Source organism: Nomascus leucogenys, chromosome 5, assembly GCF_006542625.1.
Source record: "Nomascus leucogenys isolate Asia chromosome 5, Asia_NLE_v1, whole genome shotgun sequence".
NCBI lineage: Eukaryota > Metazoa > Chordata > Mammalia > Primates > Hylobatidae > Nomascus > Nomascus leucogenys.
Window position 1 is genome coordinate 26,560,656 of NC_044385.1, and position 22,843 is coordinate 26,583,498.

Below are 22,843 nucleotides of genomic sequence, written 5' to 3' on the forward strand. Positions count from 1 at the left end.
TAGTTCAGGGATTCTTTTTTTAAGTTTCATTTCATTTATTTATTTTTAATTTCAACTTTTAGGTTCAGAGGGCACATGTGCAGGTTTGTTACATTGGTATATTCTATGATGCTGAGGTTGGGTGTAATTGATCCTGCTAGAGAAATGCAAATCAAAATCACAATGAGATACCATTTCATACCAGTCAGAATGGCTATTTTGTTCATCTCTAATTTTTGTGGGGACATAGTTGGTGTATATATTTATGGGGTACATGAGATATTGATATTTTTGATACAGGCATACAATGCGTAATAATCACATCAGTGTAAATGCGGTATATATTGCCCTCAAGGTTTTTTCTGTCTTTTAAATCATTCTGATTTTAATTTCTGGGATACATGTGCAGAACATATACAGGTTTGTTACATAGGTATACATGTGCCATGGTGGTTTGCTGCACTTGTCAACCCATCATCTAGGTTTTAAGCCCCACATGCATTAGGTATTTTCCCTAATGCTCTCCCTCCCCTTGCCCCCCACTCCCTGACAGGCCCCCATGTGTGATGTTTCCCTCCCTGTGTCCATGTGTTCTCATTGTTCAACTCCCACTTGAGTGAAGTTCAGGGATTTTTTGGAGGCTTCATCACATGGGCATGATCAATTATTAACTCAATCTCCAGCCCCTCCCTTCTTCTCAGTGGATGGGAGATGGGGCTGAAATCTCCAAGCTTCTAAACATGGCTTGTTCTTTCTGATGCCCAGCCCCCATCTAGGAGCCCATCAAGAGGTGCTTCATTAGAACAAAATATGTTCCTATTGCCCAGGAAATTATAAGAGTTTTAGGAGCTCTGTAACAGGAACCAGGGGCAAAGACCAAATATACATTTCCTATTATATCAGTACTGTGGTTTGAATGTGTCCCCTCCAAAATTCAGGTGTTGCTAATGTGATGGTATTAAGAGTTGGGTCTTTCAAAATGTGATTGGGCCACGAGGGCTCCTCCCTCATGAATGGGATTAGGGCCCTTATAAAGGAGCTTGACAGAGAGTTCACCCCTCTTGCCCTTCTGCCTTTGTCCATGTGAGGGGACAGCCTTCCTTTCCTCCGGAGGATGCAGCAACAAGGCGCCATCTTGGAAGCAGAGAGCAGCCCTCAGCAGACACTGAACCTGCCGGCGCCTTGACCTTGGAATTTGCAGCCTCCAGAACTGTGAGAAGATACATTTGTTCTTTATAAATTACTTTGTCTGTGGTATTCTATTACAGCAGCACACATGGACTAAGACATCACGAGATCTCATTCACTCTTCAGCAGATGGACACAGAGCCCCTGCTCCACGGCAGGCATCGTGGAAGGCATGAGGGCTCAGCAGCGAACAAACCTGTCCCTGCCCTCACAGAGCTGACATTCGAGTTGGGGAAGTGAACCTGCAAACAAATGAGCAAACTGATGGAGAAATAAGTGCAGACAGGGCTGGTCGTGAGCAGGGGGCTGTGAGGGAGTCACCCCTTAGATGCGGTCGGGCTGGGGCTTGGGCGAGTTCGTCACTTTGCTTCAGTGTCCTCATCTGTGAGATGAACTAATGAGCGTCTCTCCCTTTAGGGCCCTGCCCTCCTCTGTTCAAAATCGTGCAGCAGTGCCTCATCCCACTCTGAGCAAGAGCCAAGTCTTCACACGGCCCATGAGGCCTGCGGGACGGCCCCATTCCCAGCTCCACGCCCCCCAACCCAGCTCCCTGTCCCTCTGCTCCTCCTGGGCATCCTGCTGTTCCTCAGTCAGGCCAGGCAACACATGGGACAAATGCCATCCACATCCGGACCACACCTAGGGCAGCCTGTGGACAGCCCCCAGAACTATAGCTGAGGGTCCCGCCCTTCCCACCCACACACACTTTCTGAACACTCTGCTCTGGGCAAAGAGTACCTGAGTGCAGCAGCAGGGCCATTGGAGCAGCTTTCCCAGGGCTGTCAGCAGTGACCCAGGGAGACCTCCCTCACAGCCTACTTCCTTGTTCCTGAGCAGAGCTATCCAATGGAAGTACCCAGAGCCCACACTCTCCCTACAGATTTTTATGTTGGACATAAAACAATGAACAGAGACTAATGTTGCCCTAGATGTACCAAGCCTCCTATAGAGATTCGTACTGTTTCCTTTCTTGCCTTCTTCTGTCCCTCCTTCCCTCCCCCAGCCAAACATGAAGCACCCACTATATGCAAACATCAGGCTGGGGCCAGTAGAGGAAACCGTATCTGTGAACAGGTAATTCTCCTATGCAGCAGAATAAGACAGGTGCTGAGTATCAGGACACACACCGTGCTCCCCTGTCCAGAGGCTGATTCATTCCAGCTGCTGAGATCAGGGAAGGTTTCATCCAGGAGGGGCCCTTGCTTTGAAAGACAAGCAGAATTTAAAGTGCAGGGTGAGGAGGCTGGGGTGAAGGCCAGGAGTGGGCTCTCTTGGCCAATCCTGACCGTTCTGCCACTGGGAACCTTGGTCAGGAGGGAGCCCAGGGCACAGCGGATGGTGGGGTTGGGAAAAACAGCCGCAGAGCCAGCAAAACAACTCAGATACCTATCTGAGGTGGGGCACAAGCTGCTGGGAAAGCGATTCCCATTGTTTTTGTTTCCTTTGTGGTGGGCAGCGTGAGAGGAGGTGGCAGGCCTGATATCGTCCGAGTGGCCTTGGGAGCTGCTTAAGAAGTCAAGAGGGAGCCCAATAGGAAATGGCCCTCGTGAAATGAAAGACAATGATCCAAAAGAACGAGAGGTGATTTTCTTAGAGGCAGGACAGGAGAAAACACCTCAGACTCAGCATGCCAGAGCAGGGAGGGACGAATATACCATCTACTTCAACCGCACTGTTTTGCAGAAGATGCCCAGATTCAGCTAGGTGGGTGACTGGTTTGAGGTCACACGTGGCTGATTGCCTTGCTGACTCCCAGTATAGTGCTCAGGTTGCTTCCTGGGGCTGAGAACAGGCAGAAAGGGAAGCCCTAAATGCTTTCTCCCTGCCTCCTGTGTCAGCTGAGCATGGCTCCAAATTCCCAGCTAAGCAGGACAACTTGCCCAGGTGTCCGGGATGACCTCATGGCATGGCACCTCAGCAGGGCCTTAAGAGGAGGAGGCTACTGCCCCACCGCTCCCTGGCCTTGGAGGTTAAGGTCTCCTGATAACTCCCTGCCAACCAGCATCCATCGCTCTAAAGCCCAGGCTATCTAGGAGGTCTGGCTCCAGTCCCGACCAATCAGAAGAACAAACAGGTTATTATCATTATTATTATTATAATAATAACAAACAGATTATTATTTTATGCTTGCAGCAGAAGGCACTTCTTTTGTAAAGGCTTCTGTTTGCCAAGGTCAGTTCATGATTGAGGCACCCGCCGCTGCCCTCTCCCTGCCAGCCCCTGGTCTCCCACTCCAGCCACACTGTCGCTTCTGAGTTTCTTTCACCTTTAGGGTCTTGCATCTGTAATTACCATTGCCTGAAACCCTCTTCCTCTCCCACCCTTCTGTACTTCCTCTGTCTGGGCATCACCTACTCATCCACAGGCCCCAGCTTGGACACCCCGTCCTTTTGAGAAACCTTTCCAGGATGGGGTGAGGTGCCCTTCCCAAGGGCCCCCTCAACCCCTGTGGTACGTGCTCATCATACTGGATTATAGTTGCCTGGAAGTGTACGAGACAATACACACCGAGTTCTTCCTGTGGGTTTCACTATTGTGAGAATTCACTCACTCCATCCTGCTGATGGCTCTAGGAAGTGGTATTACCCCCATTTGTCAGTTGGGCAAACTCATCAGAGATGTTGAGCCTCTTGCCCAAGGTCACACCATGAGTTGCGGAGTCAGATTCCACAGGGCCAGTGTGGTGGACAGATCAATATGCCACCCAGATCCTCCTTCAAGCGAGGATCTTGTGCCACTTGCTGGGAGTGTTGTCAGCAGACAACTTTGCAGCACAGAGCCCCTTCAAGGATTGCCGCAGCAACCCAGAGCTGCCTGGCCTCAAGGTATCTCTGTCCCAGGGCAGCTCGTCTATCAGTTGATCAACGTCAGGTATAATTGTTACTGGAAAAAGGGGTCTTGGATTTTGTGCAGGAAGGAATTCAAGGCAAGTTGTGGGGTGGGGTGAAAGAAGCGAGTTTATTGAAATGACTCCACTACAGGGTACGGTGTCCTCGGAAAGCAAGCAGAGGAATGTCTTTAAGTTTTTCTTATGTGGGGCCTTCCCTATGTCAACACTAAGCTAAGCTGTGCCTACATCCAGGTGGGCTGACAGCCTGAGAAATTTTATTATTTTATTGATTTAAATAAAACTATCCTTAACATTTTAGTGTATTAATACATTAAAGTATAATTATCATTATCTTGAAAGCGTATATTTTTATGGGTATTGGGACATCTGGACTTTCTGTTGTAGGAATTTGTCCTCGAAGGCATTATCAAGCTGTTTTCTTAGCTTTAAACATTTTAGGATAGGTCATGACTGGCAAGGAAAGTGTCTTGCTAGGCTAGTTTTAAGACAGATTTTTTTTGTTTGTTTTTGAGACAGTGATTCGCTCTTGTTGCCCAGGCTGGAGTGCAATGGCGCCATCTTGCCTCATTGCTACCTCTGCCTCCCAGGTTCAAGCGATTCTCATGCCTTAGCCTCCTGAGCAGCTGGGACTACAGGTGTGTGCCACCACCCCTGGCTAATTTTGTGTGTGTGTGTATTTTTAGTAGAGACGGGGATTCACCATGTTGGCCAGGCTGGTCTCGAACTCCTGACCCAAGGTAATCCACCTGCCTCAGCCTCCCAAAGTGCTGGAATTACAGGCCTGAGCCACTGCGCCCGGCCGACAGAGTTGATTTTAAAATGGTGTCACTCTGGCTCTCTGAGGCCCATGCTTCCCTAACACAATGGCCCGGCCATCCCATTGCAAGTTGGGTCAACCCTGAAGGGCCATTCTAGTTTCGGAGTTCCTGGTGGGGTGGGCTGAGGCCTTTGCTGGGTCTGCCCTGCAGCTCAGCTTCTCCCCCTGTCCAGTCCTGCTTCCTTCTCCTGTGGGGTTGATCAAGGCACTTCCGCTAGTCATCACCCTGTACATTAAACTCCAACCCTCAACAGAGAGTCTGACACTAGGACTCACAGCCTTAACGGCTCCCTCCCTTCTAACACCTCCCGGTGGAGCAGGCCCAGCATCTAGCATGAGGCCAGCACACAGCAGGGGCTCAGCTGTGTTTGTTGAATAAGTGAATAAACACACAAATGAAAATACTTTGGGAGATTAAGGAAAGTGCATATTTGCATTCCAGGTTATCATAATAGCTATTAGTAAGTATTTTGCCATCATATTTGCAATGAGCAGTGACAGTGACCCTGTGCACCTCCTCAGGGCCCAGGGTTTTCTCATCGATCCTCAAACTGCCTGTTTGTCCTGCGCGCCCTCGTGCCTTGGGGAGCTAACAGGACTTCTTCCATCCCCTGTTACAGATAAGGTGAGTTTGGGTGTCCAGAAACAAGGCCATAGGCCGACCAGAAGGGAAAGTGAGTTCAGGGCAAAAATTGAGTCCTTCCTTGTCAGAGGTGGCTGGGAGAGACCAAAAGCTACACACAAACCTTTTCTTTCGCGCTGCCTTGAACCAGCCCAGCTCCGTCCTCTTCAGCCCTCTCTCTCCTGCTGCTGCTGAGCCACAGCTCCCAACCCAGTTCCCCTGCAGCTCCTGCCCTTTCCAGCAAAGGGAAAGCTAGGTCTCCAATCTTTCTGGAAGGAGAGAAAAACACAAATGGATAGGGAGACAGGTTGTGTCTCTCTTCTCCTTTCCCTCTCGCCCCTGCCTGGTTCCCTCCCTGCACTCTCCCCACCACCCTGCCCCACCCCTAGCTCTCAGACCTCTTTCCTTTCCTCCCACTGGTCAGAGGCAGCTGACTTTGAGCTAGGGGCAGTTGCAGAGGCAGAACACTTAATATCCTACAGGTTGGGTTCTTAATACACTTCCTAGTTAACCTTCCGAATAAGCCTCTGAAGTAGATGCCATCTACTTTGCAAATGAAAATCAAAGTTGAAGAGCTTGTCTGAGGTCACACAGATACAGGATTAGAAGCCAGCTGGTCCAATGCCAACACTGTTCCTATTAGGCAGGGTGGCTTCCTGCTGCCCCTGGAGCTTTGAAAGGTGGCTTCTGGGCCCCTGGGGTGCAAAACAGAGGGTTGCTTCATGAGAACAAAATTGCAGCCAGTGGGAATAGTTACTGCAGCTGCAGAAATCACGCCAAGGAAGCGTGGCAAAATTGCAAAGCAAATTCAACCCCGTCGACTTGGGAATCACACACCCTTCACATGCTTCCTTCTGTGTTTTGACCATGGCAAATCCACAGCTAAGCTATCTCAGCATCTCAAAAATCCAGAGTACAATGTCAGCACCTCAAGTCTTTATTGGAGTCTTGCTAACTATTTTGATTACATAAATGCAACGAGGAATGCATGTTGGATATAATTACATCTAAAGCCTTCTCTTCCTTGTGGTCACTGGAGGTTAACAGGAGTGTGAGCCAAAGCAGCAAAGGTAAGAAACCATGTTCCCTCAACTCTGCCTGCCAGCATAATTTCACAAAGCCCCTGACTCTGTGACAACATGCAACTCTCTGGAAAGATGCCCTGAAGACAAAATAGGATACAGCACAGGGCACCCCCATATCTCTTGCCTGAGTCACTACATTCCTTAAAAGGTAAATGATCATAGTGCTTGCTGTTTCCTACACATAACGTCCCCCAAACAAGCAACAGTAGAAGATTACGGTTTATTCCACAGTCACTTCACATTGTACTGTAGAAGACCTCAAATGATCAGCAAACGTCCATCATCATATGTCTGGGTGGTGGAATTACCCACGGTTAGTGGTTACACTTCTGTAATCTGGAGCTAGATATAATCTTGAACCCAAACTTTAATGTGATTTTGCAGCTACTTAACCTGCACCACCTGCGTATAAGCAATGGGGTGAAACACTGCGGGCGCAGCCTGACGGGACCTCTCTAAAGGGCTGCACCTCGGCTCTAAGCCTCAATCTAGAAGATTTCTGAATAAAGCTGACTTTAATGCTTTAAAAGCTTGATTTTTTTTCCCTTCAGTTGACAGGAGCTTGAGAGGAAATGGAAATAAGAGGCAGCTGAAACTGACAGAAAGCACGTAGTCTTGGGTCCTGATTTTAGTACCTCCTGGCCAAAGCACCAGAGCCAAATTCCCTAACTTTCCTCAACTTCAGTTTTATTATCTATAAAACACAAATAACCATAATAGTATCTACCTCATCGACACTGTTATTGAGAATGAAAAGGAGAATAAAATGATGCTAAACCACCCAGCACAGTGCCTCGTGTACCTACCGAATGTTTATTTATTTTCATTTTTTTGAGACTGAGTTTCACTCTGTCGCCCAGGCTGGAGTGCAGTGGCACTATCTCGGCTCACTGCAATCTCCACCTCCCAGGTTCAAGCGATTCTATGCCTCAGCCTCCTGCGTAGCTGGGACTACAGGTGCCTGCCCCCACGGCCGGCTAATTTTTATATTTTGAGTAGAGACAGGGTTTTACCATATTGGCCAGGCTGGTCTTGAACTCCTGACCTCAAGTGATCCGCCCGCCTCGGCCTCCCAAAGTGTTGGGATTACAGGCATGAGCCACTGCACCTCACCCCTACTGGATGTTTAATGCATCGTAGTTCGCAGTGATCATATATGTCCCAGAACTGTGTCCAGGGGAAGCAGATGGGGTTCTATTCAGGGGCTTGTGGGATTCTATGAATGGCTCATTGCTTTATTAAAATGAAAACACTCAAAGACAAATTCAAGTCTGATTTTGTATACGAGAATGATGGCTGTGAAAATATTTCATAATTACTTGCTTTTTTTTCTCCTTGACTTTAAGAACTCAAAATGCAAAAATCATCATCCTTGCCAGAAAGGATCTCTGCTTCCAAGCTCTGTGACCACGGCCATGATAATAATACCATGGAATTAAAGAGCAAGTGAAAGGAAGTGTGAACTCTTCAGCTCTATTTCTGTCTGGTCCTTTAGCTGGGATTTTTATGTCTGGTTTGAACCAGATGCATCTGTTCAGAGCCTTGTCAACAGGTTATGCAAGAGGAACTACCTGAGAAACACTTTTTTTAAAAAGCAAAGCCCATCTTCGAGGTGCTTTATTCTAATCCTAGTTTGTGTCTCCAGATGAGGCTGAAGGGTAGAAAGCAAGAAGCATTTAGAGGCGGAGATTTGGCCTGAGGCTTCCAGAAATAAAGCCTTTGTTCTGCCTTCCTCCTCAGGGTGGCTGCTGCACTCACTAGGCTCAGGCACTGAGCCCTGTAGATCAGAAGTGATCTCCTTTTCCCTTGGCTGTCCTTGGAGTGGTTTGGCTCAAAACCAACCTTGCTTCTAGAAAAAAAAAAAAATACACACCCTAGATATTTTTTATTTTCCCACATTTCCCCATAAATGGTCAATGCAGTAGAGATTTTTTTTCACTCAAGAACCATCTGGGTTTTTGGCAAAACCATGGAACCTCTCAAATGTGTTTTTTCTGTGTGTTAATTACAAAATAAGCTTCTGGGGTGATCTATCAAATGTTCAAAAACATTCTGGAAGTGATAGCATCATTGAGTTTACTCAGTTCCTCCGTACTCCTGCAGTCAGGGGCTGGAAAAAGACCTCATGGGTGCAAACCCCATAACCACAGCTGCCTAAATTTAACACTGCAATAACTGTTTCCTGAGGCCACAACTGTTTTCTGCTAAGGAAGACTACCATTCCTCAGAAGACTATTGGAGAGTGGAGGAAGTGGTCCGAGTTCAAGTCCTGCCTCTGGCTGCTTCTTGGTCACAGAGGCTGTCGGGACTTCTCTGGCAAGACACAGGTGCCGGGCAGAGGGGCAGCAGAGATGACTCCAAGGTGGCTGAAGACACAGTGGTCCCTCTCTTCTGCTTTGCTGTAAGCCTAACAGCAGGTTGGGACCAGTGGGCCCTGATGGCTACCAGGACCACTCCTCTCCTCTCCACCTTCCCCACCTCCAAGACCTTCTCTATCACTTCTGTGAGGACTCAGTGAGCAGGCATACCACATGTACTCAGTGCAGGGCTGGAACCTGGCAGGGCCTCTCCTCTGGCCCAGCCTCCCACTTGGAGTCCCACTGGCAGAAGCAATGTGCAGCAGGCCCCCAGGGGCCAGCATTTCCCAGCTGAGGCAGAGGAAGAGCTGCATTGGAGTTTTCTCAGCAGCTTGTGGGCAATGCAGCTCCTGCCCCCATGCTAGGCTCTCTAAATCTGAGCTGGAGGTTCTGGAAATTTTTTTTTTTTTTTTTTTTTGAGACAGTCTCACTCTGTTGCCCATGCTGGAGTGCTGTGGTGCGATCTTGGCTCACTGTAACCTCTGCCTCCTGGGTTCAGGCAATTGTCCTGCCTCAGCCTCTCAAGTAGCTGAGATTACAGGAGTGCGTCACCACACCCAGCTAATTTTTTGTATTTTAGTAGAGATGGGGTTTCGCCATGTTGCCCACGCTGGTCTCGAACTCCTGAGCTCACGCAATCTGCCCGCCTCGGTGCTAGGATCATAGGCATGAGCCACCACGCCCGGCCCATTTTTTAACAAACTCATGAGCTGAGGCTCCTACAAGGCAAAGCCTGTTCTGCTGGCTTAGAGAGAACTGTCTCCTTTAACACACATGCAGAGTTCCCAGGTGAATTGGGGTCTCTCCCTCCCCTGGGTCCTTGGGGAGCAGCTGTGGGCTCCTACTCGTTCTCAGGGAGGTCTCTCCCGACTGGTCATCCACTGCTGTGCCAAGCTCTCAGTGTGGCTGGACTCCAGGAATCTCCTTCAGGCAAGGCTAGAAAGTGAGGAGCTGGGAACCCTTCACACCAGAAACATTACATAAATCGAGGCTTTTATTTACATCATAGGACAAGAAAAGGATACAAAAGAAGTCTCTTGGTCAAGCACATCAAGCAAAAGCTCTAAAACTCAATACTCGGTAAGGTGTGGGCACTGATATTGAAAAAAGAAAAAAAAGAGAAAGAAAAGGTAAAAAGGTAATCTGTGACATGATCCAAATGCTTACACTCCAGGGACTGAGTAAGAGAAACCCAGGGCAGCCCTGTCACAGAGAATGACGGCTCAGGCTGAGTGACATCTGAGATTCATCTTCTGTACCCGGGAACCTGACTCCCAGGACAACCCCTAGGAGGTTTTGATTTTTGACGTTAGTGAGTTAATTCTTAACCAGATTCTTAAGAATTTCAGGGCCAAACAGGCTTGACTGTACAGTTTTTCCAATTTGGGGGATGGGAGTGGGGAAGCTCTTCCTGGGACAGACTTCCAGGCAAGGAAAGGCCCCAGCAGCTCTGTCTCCTGCCCTGGGCTCTGCCTCCATCTCCCCACGAGGAACTTGTGGGCTGCCTGGGGCTTGTCAGCAGCCCACACAGGCTCTCACTCTCTTTCCCACTCACTATGCTTGGCTTTTTCTTCCACTTATGTCTATCTCTCCCTTTCTCCAACACGCAGTGTTGTGGGTGGGGCAAGCTGTAATTATCTCACGTGTGTGAACATGTGCTGTACCCACTTTCATCATCTGGGCTAAAAGCAGATCACTTGTTTCACTTTTCCTCACAAATATTAACAATGCAGGAATTGGGTGGTCCCAGTGAATCTTCAACATGAAGTTGAAGCTTCAGGAAGTGAAGCGGAGTCTAGCTCCACAGCTTCAACCTTCTCCTCTACCCCTTCCTTTTTTCTGTCTGTCTTGGTGGGGCTTGATTAGAGAAACATGAGTGTTGAGGCCTCCCTTGTATGCCTTGGGACAACAGGTAGGTGCTGTCACTGATCCTGCAGACTGTTCAGCAACAGCCCCTTTGGATTTCCGGATATTCTGGAAACAAAGTCAGAAGAGTGGCCTATTGCGGGGTTGGCAGAGGGGTATGGTAAGAGGACCTCCTTCTTTCATCTCCCTGTTCAGCGTCCAATGACAGTCCACAGGTCATCCTTGGTGGGTGTCAGGCCTAAGACCCATGCCCACCCTACCCTTTGAATCCAGGTGAGATGAGGTCAAACCAGGCAGCATAGAAGAAGATAGGGTGCTACAAAGGCAGCCAATGAGCTCATGGCCTCAGGGGTTTTAAGCACCAGCCCTGGCTACCCAGCCTCCCTTGTCCCTACCTAGAGGCGCAGGCCCAGCCTACCTGAACTCCCTCACACTGATGCTCCAGACCTGGCTCCTGGAAGGCCAACTTCTCACTTCCAACATCCTCTTGCCTCATTTCCATTTCCTTCACATCTGTCTCCTACTTACTGGTTCCTTCTCTAAATCTGTATGTTCATTCCTGGGTTTTATGTCTCCCCCCATCTCTCTCAGCCCCTGTGTCCTACCCAGGACAAAGCACTTTTAGTTGGACTGGCAGAGAGGAGCTGAGCCAATGGCGGGAGTGCGCTGATGGTGCTAGTAGGCCCTGACCACAGCCAGCCACACCTTTGCAGGGACTCTGGTCGCTGCAAACATGTGGCTGGGCCGAAGTGGCCAATGCGAGGCAGAAGAGCCCTCCAGAGTAGTCCCTCAGCCAACCTGTCCCAGCCACCCAGCCTGCATCTGAACTTGCCCTTCTTCCTCCTTCTTCGCCAGCTTCACAGTCATGCAGGGATGGGGTAAAATGACAAGCTTTTATCTACTTTAAACAGTCATGCCACACTGCCAACACAGTTTTCAAAGCATCAAGAGATCTTTTCTTCCTTCCTTCTTCTCAAGCCCGTAATTAAACTCCTGGTGACAGAGTGGCAGAGGAAGGAGATCGGGGAGCACGACTCAAGGAATAAACAGCTCCTTAGCTGCCCTCAGAACCGAGGCAGCCAAGGAATGTGAGCGCCTGTCAGCCTACGACCTTTCAGGAGAACACAGCAAATCATCTGACTCCAGTAACATCCTCTTCCTCCCCCAAGATCACTGTTCTGCTGCACACCCACACTGCTTGGATCTGTTGAGTGTTGGCTTCCGCCCCAGTGCCTGCCACCTTCACGTGAAGGCTTTGGCTTTAGCACACTAGCTCCACTCCCAAACCTAACCTCCGCTGAATTCTCTGCAGGATTGACCATTGGGTCCACGTGTGACTGAGAGATGTGAGAAGCTCAGCAGATGGGCAGGGATGACTCATTCATCATACTAATATGATTCAACAAAGAAAGGCATGTTTTCTCTTCCAAATATGCTGTGTGTTCAAGTCTGAGATGCTCCAGGATTCACAAAGTTCCCACAGCAGGGGCTCCCGTTCACTCTGGTGGCACCTGCCGCAGCAGCTCCCATTAGCGCACGAAGGATACCACGCTGGTGGCTACCGCAAATGGGGCGGAGTAGGCTGCAGCGAAGCCTTGCAGGCCGATGACCACGTAGCGGCATCCTTTGATGATGACCTTCCCGACATTCTAGTTTTAGGAATAAAAGAGAAAAGCAAAGGATTAGGGTAGGCAACTTTTTAATTCTGCCATCTTTCATGAAAAAGAAAAATGAGTCACGGCGACATACATAAAGATCATTTTTCCTGATTCTCTCGTGACAAATCAGCAAGTTACCACATTCCCCCATCTCTGGTGGAAGGTGCCCACCTCCAGCCTGAGAAGATGTAGGGGCTCACGGCAGACATCATCACCTTGCAAAGTGCTTTCAAGCACAGCTTATTTCCAGATAATTCAAAGACCTTCTTGGAAACAGCAGTAAGGCTGCTAAGTCTAAAACTAAAGCAGTTTTGTTTTGTTTTTTAAACCAAAGATCACTCCTCTTCTCCGTTCCAGCTAAAAATTACTGGACTGTCAGAAGGCTGGGTTAAGTTTTCCTTCCTTCACCTTATCTGAAAGCCCATCTTCTCCTCCTTCTACCTCAATGGCATATTTCTGTCTGACCCACACATCTGTCCCTTTGTAGTCTTCTGCCATTTTCTAATTGCTATATCCATATAAGTCCAGCATTTCCAATACCATTATAAGCTCCCTGATGGTCAGGCTTGGGCAATGCTTTCTTGGTAACCACTCCCCCTCTTCCTTTTCTACAAGGCTGGATAGGAGACATTCAGGGAATGTCAGGTGCTAGACAGGGGACATCTAAAGGACTCAAATGTGATTGCAACAGAAAAATTAACACCACCACCAACAAACATTTGTTGCATGGCTGCCCACGGCCTTCCCCTCCCTACCTCAACTTCTGTCATCACTCTTGGTGACATCAATGTCCATGCAGATAACCTGTGCCTTAGGCCACATACCGTGTCTCTCAGTCCTTTGACTTTTCCATATTACCATAACCACTCAGACTGGTTTAACTTAAAATTCCTGATCACAATCACATATCTCACCTTGACTTCCAACACCACCTGACAAACCTCCATATCTGTCCAGTAGGATGAATTTCTCTCTCCCCTGGGTACTGCCTCATACCTTTTCCCTTCTTAAGCCTCCCCACTTGCGACACACACGAACACACCCAAGTCTCCATACCTTCATGAGATGATCCCACTTCACCTTTCACAGGAAAAAAAAAAAAAAACCCAGACATCATCAGGGAACGCGATCACCTTCCACCACTCTCTACAGCCCTGCCTGTGTCTGCCCCTGGTTTCTCCTGCGTTGCCTGTGTTACGGTGGAGAAAGTGTTCCTCTTCCCCCAAGCCATTCCCTTGATACTTGCTGTCGGTGCCTTTTCCCACCTTGATCTTGGCTTTCCCTTCTCCACCTCCATCATTCGCCTCTTCTCCATTGGATCCCATTAGCTTACACACATGCTGGGGTATCACCATGACTCCATATCCTGCCCCAGTCTCTGCCCTCCATCATGCCAAGCCAGCCAAAAGAGCCAACCACATATACTGCCTCCATGTCTGCAATTCTTATTCCCTCTGACTCCGGCTCCCACCCCAACCCATGAGGGACTGTCTGGTCACGGCCATCTACAACCCCCATGCTGCCTGACCCAGTGGACGCTTTTCTGTCTTTCTCTCCCTGACCTCTCAGCAGCTTCTGACATACTTTATGAAATAATCATGTGGCCTCTTTGACTCCATATTCTCAGTTCTCCCCTACCTAAATAGGCAGCTCCTCCTCAGCTTCCTTTGCTAAATTATCCCTTCTACCAGACTCTAAAATGTTGGTGTTGTTCAGCACTCAGTCCTGGGTCTTTCCTTCTCTCTTTCTTTCCCTACAATCTCTCCTTAGATGGTCTCATCCATTTCTAATGACTACAAGTATCTCCTAGATTTGAAGAACTCTTTAGTTCAGACTCAAATATTCAATTCGTTACTTGAGATCTCCACTTTTTGAAGACCCCACAATTCCTCTGGCATGTACTCTCCCTTGCAGCCCTAAGCACATAAACCTAACATGGATTGGCTACTGGTATGTCCCTGGTGGCCTTTGTCTATCAGACTTCAATCATTCAAAGCACAGAGAGATTACATCTGTCCACATGTATATATCTGGTTAGAGACAGAGCTGAAGTTCAATCCCAAAGAAATCTCACTTCAGGGCCTATGACCTTAACCCCCATACTATATTTCCCTTTTTAAATAAAGGCAATATGTAAGCTTCTAGTTAACCACACATGCCCTGGGCTTGAATTCCAACTCTATCACTTACTTAATTTCCCATGGCCTCAGTTTCCTCACCTATACAATGGGAATATTTAGTAACCACCTCACTGGGTTGTTAAGAGGAGTTAATGAGATCATGTAAGCAAAGCACTGAGAACAGGGCCTGGCACAAACTGCAGGCAGTATAAGTGCCCCCCAATGTCAGCTATTATTACTGCTAAATAACATCTGCTTCTTTTGATTACATAGCAATTTAGGCTTGTGGTGGTAATAGATAAACCCAAGATTTTTGTTGTCTGTTTGGGAAAGTTTCTTAAGACTATAATTTCCTATGACTTCTGGCTTACTTGAGCTTTTTTTTTTTTTTTTTTTTTTTTTTTTTTTTTGAGACCGCGTTTTGCTCTTGTTGCCTAGGCTGGAGTGCAATGGCGCGCGCGATCTCAGATCACTGCAACCTCCACCTCCCAGGTTCAAGCGATTCTCCTGCTGCAGCCTCCCAAGTAGCTGGGATTATAGGCATGCACCATTGCGCCAGGCTAATTTTTTGTATTTTTAGTAGAGATGGGGTTCACCATGTTGGTCAGTCTGGTTTCCAACTCCTGACCTCAGGTGATCCACCCGCCTCAGCCTCCCAAAGTGCTGGGATTACAGGCGTGAGCCACCACGCCCAGCCGAGCTTTCAATAGTTTAAATTACAGGGTCCCTCACAGTAACAGAAGGAGGGCAGGGACTCTGTTGTGCTCATCACTGTATCCTGAGCATGTAGAAAGAGGTTGGGTGTTTCCTTTGGTACCTCTCCCGCTAAATGAGGAGCTTTGCAAGAACCAAGTAATGTCTGTGTCTTCTCTAGACACTGCTTTCCTGGACATTACCCTGTTGATGTCTCCAAGAGACACTGGGCTGGGGCATGCGCATGTGTGGGTATGTGATGTTGCTAAGAGATACACTTCTCTAAATGTGTGATAAGAATCACTGGGGGAATTTTACTTACATGTCTGAAACAACAAAAGAAAAACATATTCTCTGGGAACAGGCTTAACAATCAAGAGTGATCCATTATAAACAAGATCAGAGTCACAATCGCCTACATTAAACGTGACATTTTTGGTATCTGTACATCCATTTTGCTCAGCCTGTTATACTTTAAAAGCTGCTTGTCACTTTGTCTTTGTAATTTAGCAAAAAAATCTACTAAAATAGTTCATTAACTGGAATACTGTTAAAGACACAGATTTGAGAAATGAAATGCAAAGAAACATAAAATATCTCTCAACCACTATTTCAGTGTCATTTAAGAGAGTGCATTTGGAATTCTTTGATCTGAGTAGAGCGTTCTACCCAACTACTCTCTCGGAGGGGAGCTGGGGTCTAGGGGAACAAAGAGGGGTCACCTGCTTTACATCTCCATGTTTGAGCCTGGTGACCCTCTCAGTTGGCTCCAAGAAAGTAGGAGCTGAAGTCACTCTTTTGAAGGGCAGAAAGGAGAGATCCAACCCTAACCTGACGATGTCCTCTCACCTGGCCTCCTGGGTCCATTGAACTAGCGTGCAACACTCTAGAGCTTGCATGCCCACAGCTGGGCTTGTGATGGCCCCTCTACCTGAGATGACACCACTTCTCTATCCACTGAAATCTTTTTGTTTGTTTTAGTTAAGGCAAAATTCACATAACATAAAATTCACCATTTTAAAGTGCGTACAGCCCAGTGGCATTTAGTACATCTACAATGTTGTGCCACCACCACTTCTATCTAGTTCCAAAACATTTTCATCATCCCCAGGAAAAAACACATGCTCCATTAAGCAGATGGGCTCCATTCCTCTTTCCCCCAGTCCCTTGCAACCACCAATCTCCGTTCCATCTCCAAGGGTTGACCTATCCTAAGCATTCCATACAAATGGAATCATATGCACAATACGTGATCTTGTGGGTCTTGCTTACTTAGCATAATATTTTTAGACGTTCATCATATTGTAGCATGGATTAGTACATCTCCTTCCTTTTATGGCTGAATACTATTCCATTGTAGGTACATAACACACTTGTTTATGCATTCACCCATTTAGGGACATTTGGGTTGTTTCCACCTTTTGACTATTGTAAATAATGCTTCTATTAAAATGTGTATATAAACATTGATTTGAGTACCTGTTTTCAATTCTTTGATTACATCCCTAGGAGGGGAACTGCTAGATCACAGAGTAAGTCTACACTGAACTTTTTAAGGAACTCCCAAATTGTTTTCCACAGCAGCTGTCCCATTTTACATTCCCACCAGCAATGTACGATGATTCCAATTTCTCTACATTCTCGCCAACATTTGTTATTTGGTTTGTTTGGCCATTTTTTGGAGTAGCCGTTCTAGTGGGGATGAAGTGTTCCTAGTTCATACCACTCCACTGTTACCTGGTGAAATCTTAACTCATCCTTCTGTGCCCAGTTTTCATGTCACCGTGATTTGAACACTTCCCTGCCTTTACAAGCTCACCGCTGAGCAGTGAACTGCCTGAGCTCTGTGCCCCGAAGCCCCCGGGGGGAGTTCCCAGCGATGTCAGTGTCTCCCTGGGAGGCTGTGCCCTTCTCTAGGGCAGGGCTGCACTGTATTCATTTTCACATCTCTACTGCTCAGCACAATGCCTGACGCACAATGAGTGCCCCCAAAATATCTTCAAGTGCTAGTCCTTGAGCTGAGGTTTCTGCAGTATCAGTTCACCAGTGGAGAGGGACATGATGGCTTCTTTGTGCTCAACTGGGACCCAAAGCAGAGATGAATCGTCCTAGCAGGGCTCTAAGCTTGAAAGACCCAACTTTATAGTTTTACCCCTGCCTGTGTTCTGCTCCAGAAGCTGCTGATATACCTTTAAAGAGGATGATAAACCTAAGCTCCCAGGCATGGAGACTGAATGGCTTCAGGTGTAAGAGGGCATTGGGCAACACAGATAACTGGACAATAAATCAGATGGGGGCCGTGGCCTTTGGCCAGGACACAGTAACTTCTGTGACTTTATTCTGGGTGGCCTTGTCCAGGCCAGCAGAGCTTCCGGCAGCAGCTTCGAGTGCTTCCAGGCAGAGACACCTAGGAAGTGCATCTGGGCTTTGATTTCCGCGAAGGAAACTGTCATTTTCTCCCATATTTATCCTTCCTAACCCCATCTCCCGGAGACAAATGGCAGAATGTTTTGAAGGCCCCAGAGTACACTGATAGTTGGCTAGACGAGAAAAATTCAACGAGCGCCTATTTATGTATTTGTTGCGCTCCCAGGCTCGGGAAATAACCTTGGGAATATTTGGGAGAATAACCCAAACATTTCTCAACTACTGGGATATCCTGGAGGGGATGTTACTGGAAAACAAATACACTAGGTTGCAATTTCTTTCTTTCCAATTGGGCCACCTTCTCCAAGTCACCTGCCGCGCTAACGCTTCAGTATTCCCATCTGTAATCAGGACACTGATTCCTGATCTTACATAAGAACCACCTCGGTAGGAGCCCCTTGAGAATGTTCTTAAGCAGCCAGGAGCGCAATAGCAGGCACAGCGGGGACCACCCGGCGCAATCCCCGATTTAAGTTTCTATCAGGACTCGCAACTCGCGGCTTCCCTCCGGCGAGGGAATGGGAGCGGGGGCGGAGGGGTTGCAGGTGCAGCCCGGAGAAACCGGGTGAGTCGACGGTCAGGACCCGGTTCCCGCTCCCCCGCGGGGCACCACACCCGCGCCCCCCGGGCAGTGGTGGCGCAGGGCCCCTACCTTGCCGTACTTCTTCAGCTTCCGCCGGTACCTCTTCCTGGGCTGCTCGCTCGGCGCCGGCTCCTCCAGTGCCTCGTAGCGCTCGGGCAGGAGGGCGAAGTGCACCCTCCGCGCGCCCCGGGCTCCCCCCAGGCCCCGCTCGTCCGCCGCTCTCGCCCCGCTCTCGGCAGCCGCCTCCGCCTCGTCCGCGTACTCCAGGTGCTCCAGGATGGCGGCCGCCTCCTCGTCCCCCTCGGTTCGCCCTCGCCCTCGGGGCCCGCGGCGCAGGAGGCTGCTCTCCGCCTTGCTTCGGAGCCTGGCTCCCACCGTCATGATGCCCCGGCCCCTCTGGCGAAGGTCCGAGCGCAAAGACACCAACCTTTGCTCCCCGCCCGCTCCTCCGCCCCAGCCCGGACGGGGCGGGGTATTGGGGGAGCCTCAGCGCCCCCTGGCCGTGGGGCCTGGGATGGCGTTGGCTCCGCTCCGAACTGGCCTCCCAGGCGGCGGGCGCGTTCCGCCAGCCCCGCCCTTCATCCCACCTGCCGGCCAAACGGTGCTGACTACAGAGCGCAACGCACAATGAACATGCAAAACACCTTCAACTGCACTTGCTACGAAATTAATGACCCCAAATAATAGGACTCCATCCGCTCATGTTCAAATTAGCAACGATGGTAAATGATACTAGAGATCACGCTCAGTGCTAGGGAGGGCATGGCGAGATAGTCACGGTAACAGATTCGTGGGAGTGCAAATTGGTGGTAAGGTTTTGGAGAGACGATCAGAAAATCTTTACCGTGAGTCTTAGGAAACGTCCGTATTCTAGGAAATATTCGGAAACGCAAGACAGTGTGTCCACGGTGTTCAACGGTCTGACTCAGTGAAAAAGTGGAGCAAACCAACAGGGAGGGGCAAAGGAAATTCTGGTGCAGACATGCCAGCATATGGCGCAGTCTTTAAAATCATGATTTTCAGGAATATCTCTCTGTGAGATAAGCGTTCTCAGTGTACTGTGAATCTCAACAAGCTGAGCGTGCCCTATTTTCTTAAGTGGGTAAATGCCTTTGAATTCTGGCTAATGTAGAATTAAGGGCCAAAAGCAGTGGCTCACGCCTGTAATCCCAGCACTTTGAGAGGCCGGGAGGATAGCTTCAGCCCAGGAGTTCAGGAACAGCCTGGGCAACATAGTGAGACCTCCATCTCTACAAAAAAAAAAAAAAAAAAAAAATTAGCCAGGCGTGGGGGCACGCACCTGTGATCCCAGCTATTCGGGAGGATCGTTTGGGCCTGGGAGTTTGAGACTAGCCTGGGCAACACAAGGAGACTTCGTCTCTAGAAATAGAAAAACAAATACAAAAGTTTACCTGTAGTCCCAGTGAGGTAGGAGGATCGCTTGATCCTGGAAGGTGGAGGTTGCAGTGAGCTATGATTGTGCCACTGCTCTCCAAAGGGGTCGGCAGAGTGAGATCCCATCTCAAAAAAATACTTAGGTATAAAATACATAGATTGTTAGATATACTGATATTTTAACATTAAAGTTTGTGATTAAATTTAAGAATAATGTGGATATGTTGGTATAAGCACATACAATGTTTACGACAATTTAGTTCACTAGGATGCAAAAGAAATTAGTTTTGTGATTCCAACTTAAAATGTGAGCCAGCATGGTGACTTTCACCTGTAATCCCAGCAGCTCCAGAGGCTGTGGTAGGAGGATCCCTTGAGGCTAGGAGTTCTGAGCAACGTGGGCCCCATTTCTAAAAAAGTAAAAATGTGTGGCTCCATGCGGTGACTCACACCTGTAATCCCAACACTTTGGGAGACCAAGGCGGTGGATCACCTGAGGTCAGGAGTTCAAGACCAGCCTGGCCAATATAGTGAAACCCTGTCTCTACTAAAAATACAAAAATTAGCCAGGCATGGTGGCATACTCCTGTAGTCTCAGCTATTCGGCAGGCTGAGGAGGAGAATCGCTTAAATCCAGGAGGCAGAGGTTGCAGTGAGTGGAGATTGTGCCATGGCACTCCAGCCTGGGCAACAGAGTGAGACTCTGTCTTAAAAAAAAAAAAGTAATCAACTAATTGATTTAGGCTTTTATTTAACTGTTATGTAATAAGGTAATAAGTAATGACTTATATTTAATCTTATAAACATATAGTGTTTATATGTAAAATAGTATATAAAATTTATATACAATTCAATTTCAGGTGAAATGGGTATGAAAATAAATTTAACTTACTATATTTATAAGAATTACTTAGGGTTTTGTTATAGAATTGAAGTACTTGAAAAGAAAGTCAAATATTAAATTTGTAAAAGTTGCTTGAAATGTTTAGGAGAATTAACTAAACAGTAAAAGTGCCTCCTTACAGTAATTGTGAAATTTTATCGGGTAAGTAAATAGTTTAAAACAGTATGCAATTTGAATTTAAAAGGTTAAGATTCGTAGATTTGTAACTTTGCTAAAGCAACTATTACTTTATAAACAAACAGAGACCCTTATAGTCCCTTTTTTTTTTTTGGTACAAAACTGACCTCAAAGAACCCTAGGCTGCTTATCAAATGGTGATATAGTTTGGTTCTATGTCCCCACCAAATTTCATGTTGAATTGTAATCCCCAGTGTTGGAGGTGGGGCCTGGTGGGAGGTGATTGGATCATGAGGGTGGCCCTTCATGAATGACTTAGCACCATCCCCTCAGTGCTATCCTAGTGATAGTGAGTGAGTGAGTTATCGTGAGATCTGGTTGTTTAAAAGTGTGTGGTGCGCACCTCCCCCTTCTCTCTCTCATCTTCCTGCTTTGGCCATGTTTGCCTGTTTCCCCTTTACTTTCTGCCATGATTGTAAGTTTCCTGAGGTCTCCCCAGAAGCAGAAGCCATCATGCTTCCTCTATAGCCAGCAGAACTGCGAGCCAATTAACCCTCTTTTCTTTATAAATTACTCTGTCTCAGGTATTTCTTTATAGCAGTGCGAGAATGGACTAATACAAATACAGACGAAGGTAGAACATCCATGGGCCTAAAATGTGTTTTTGTCAGTACAAAATACTGTTCAAATATCACAACAACATTTAGTTTGCCTTTAAAGGCAAAACACCGGAACAATTAAAAATTGATCTCCAGATTAAGTCTCTATAACCAGTGAACAAGCAGAATTTAAGGAGATGTAATCAGAAACTGTCTTTATGTTGCATTCCCTTGTCTCTCTACAAGTTATTCTGTGCAGAAAATGAGTCTCTTGCTCCTCGGTGAAAACTTAGGCAGTCCTGTAGGTTTTTTGTTTGTTTGTTTGTTTGAGACGGAGTTTCACTCTTGTTGCCCAGGCTAGAGTGCAATGATGCGATCTTGGCTCACCGCAATCTCCGCCTCCCAGGTTCAAGTGATACTCCTGCCTCAGCCTCCTGAGTAGCTGGGATTAGAGGCATGCACCACCATGCCTGGCTAATTTTATATTTTTTAGTAGAGACGGGATTTCTCCATGTTGGTCAGGCTGGTCTTGAACTCCCGACCTCAAGTGATCCACCCACCTCGGCCTCCCAAAGTGCTGGGATTACAGGCGTGAGCCACCTCACCCGGCAGTCCTGTAGTTTTTCTGTCCACACAGAGATAATAAGTCCCAACCTCCATCTCAAAAAAATAAATAAATAAAATAAAAATAAACAAATAAGTAAATATAATCTTAATCTATATAAACCTAAATCGTATAGTGTTCAATTCCATGTAATACTCAGAACCTTGAACTTGATTTAAAGTAAATCCTCTCTCCTTGCTCAGGCAGCACCTGATGTGGGTGTGTACCTGTGTGCGGTGGTGGTGAGGGAGTGGGGACCGGGGAGAAACAACAATTTCTCTTCTGTTTCCCCCACCTAGTGTTTCTCAGTCTCCCAAGCTTGTAAAATGGTTTCTGACTCTTCCAGGGCCAAAACAGAGAAGAGTGCAGAAAACATCTTCCATCGCTAGTATTGCCCAAGGCATTGTCTCACCCACAAGGCCAAGTGTTTGAAGCTGGTTTTCCATAGTTCTTTACAGGCCCTCACTGGAAACATTCTACTCTACTGGTTATGACCCAGAAAATACCCTTGAATCCCTGATCACCTATGCCCTTCTCAATCTCCAGGGGCCCTGTGGTTCCATGCCAATGCTATGGTCTGAATGTCTGTGTACTCCCCTCAACCCCCAAATTCATGTGTTAAATTTCTAACCCCAAGGTGATGGTATTGGGCATGGGAGGCCTCTGGGAGGTGATAAGATCATAAAATGGAGCCCTCATGGGACGAATGTCCTTATAAAAAGAGGCCCAAGAGAGAAACCCCTCACCCCTTCTGCCTTATGAGGACGCAGCAAGAGATAGAATCAGCTGGCACCTTGACCTTGGACTTCCCAACCTCCAGAACTCTGAGAAGTAAGTTTCTGTTGTTTACAAGTTACCCAGTTTATGATGTTTTTTATAGTGGCCTGAACGGACTAAGACAACTGGTTTTCCTATCCTGAGCCTTCAAGATGGCCGTGTGAATATAGGATTTGATATATGGACTTCAGTGCTTCCACA

The 22,843-nt window shown here is 47.6% G+C and overlaps 1 protein-coding gene across 1 annotated transcript; it reads right to left on the reverse strand.

The window, feature by feature from the left end:
* Window positions 1-9,875: 9,875 nt before the first annotated feature.
* C5H1orf115 (chromosome 5 C1orf115 homolog) lies at window positions 9,876-19,184 on the reverse strand. The gene is made up of 2 exons (XM_003265080.4): window positions 18,316-19,184; window positions 9,876-12,414 (listed from the first exon to the last, which is right to left on the reverse strand). The coding sequence occupies exons 1-2, from the start codon at window positions 18,625-18,627 to the stop codon at window positions 12,295-12,297; spliced, it is 432 nt and encodes a 143-aa protein (XP_003265128.1). The 5' UTR covers window positions 18,628-19,184; the 3' UTR covers window positions 9,876-12,294.
* Window positions 19,185-22,843: the final 3,659 nt, after the last annotated feature.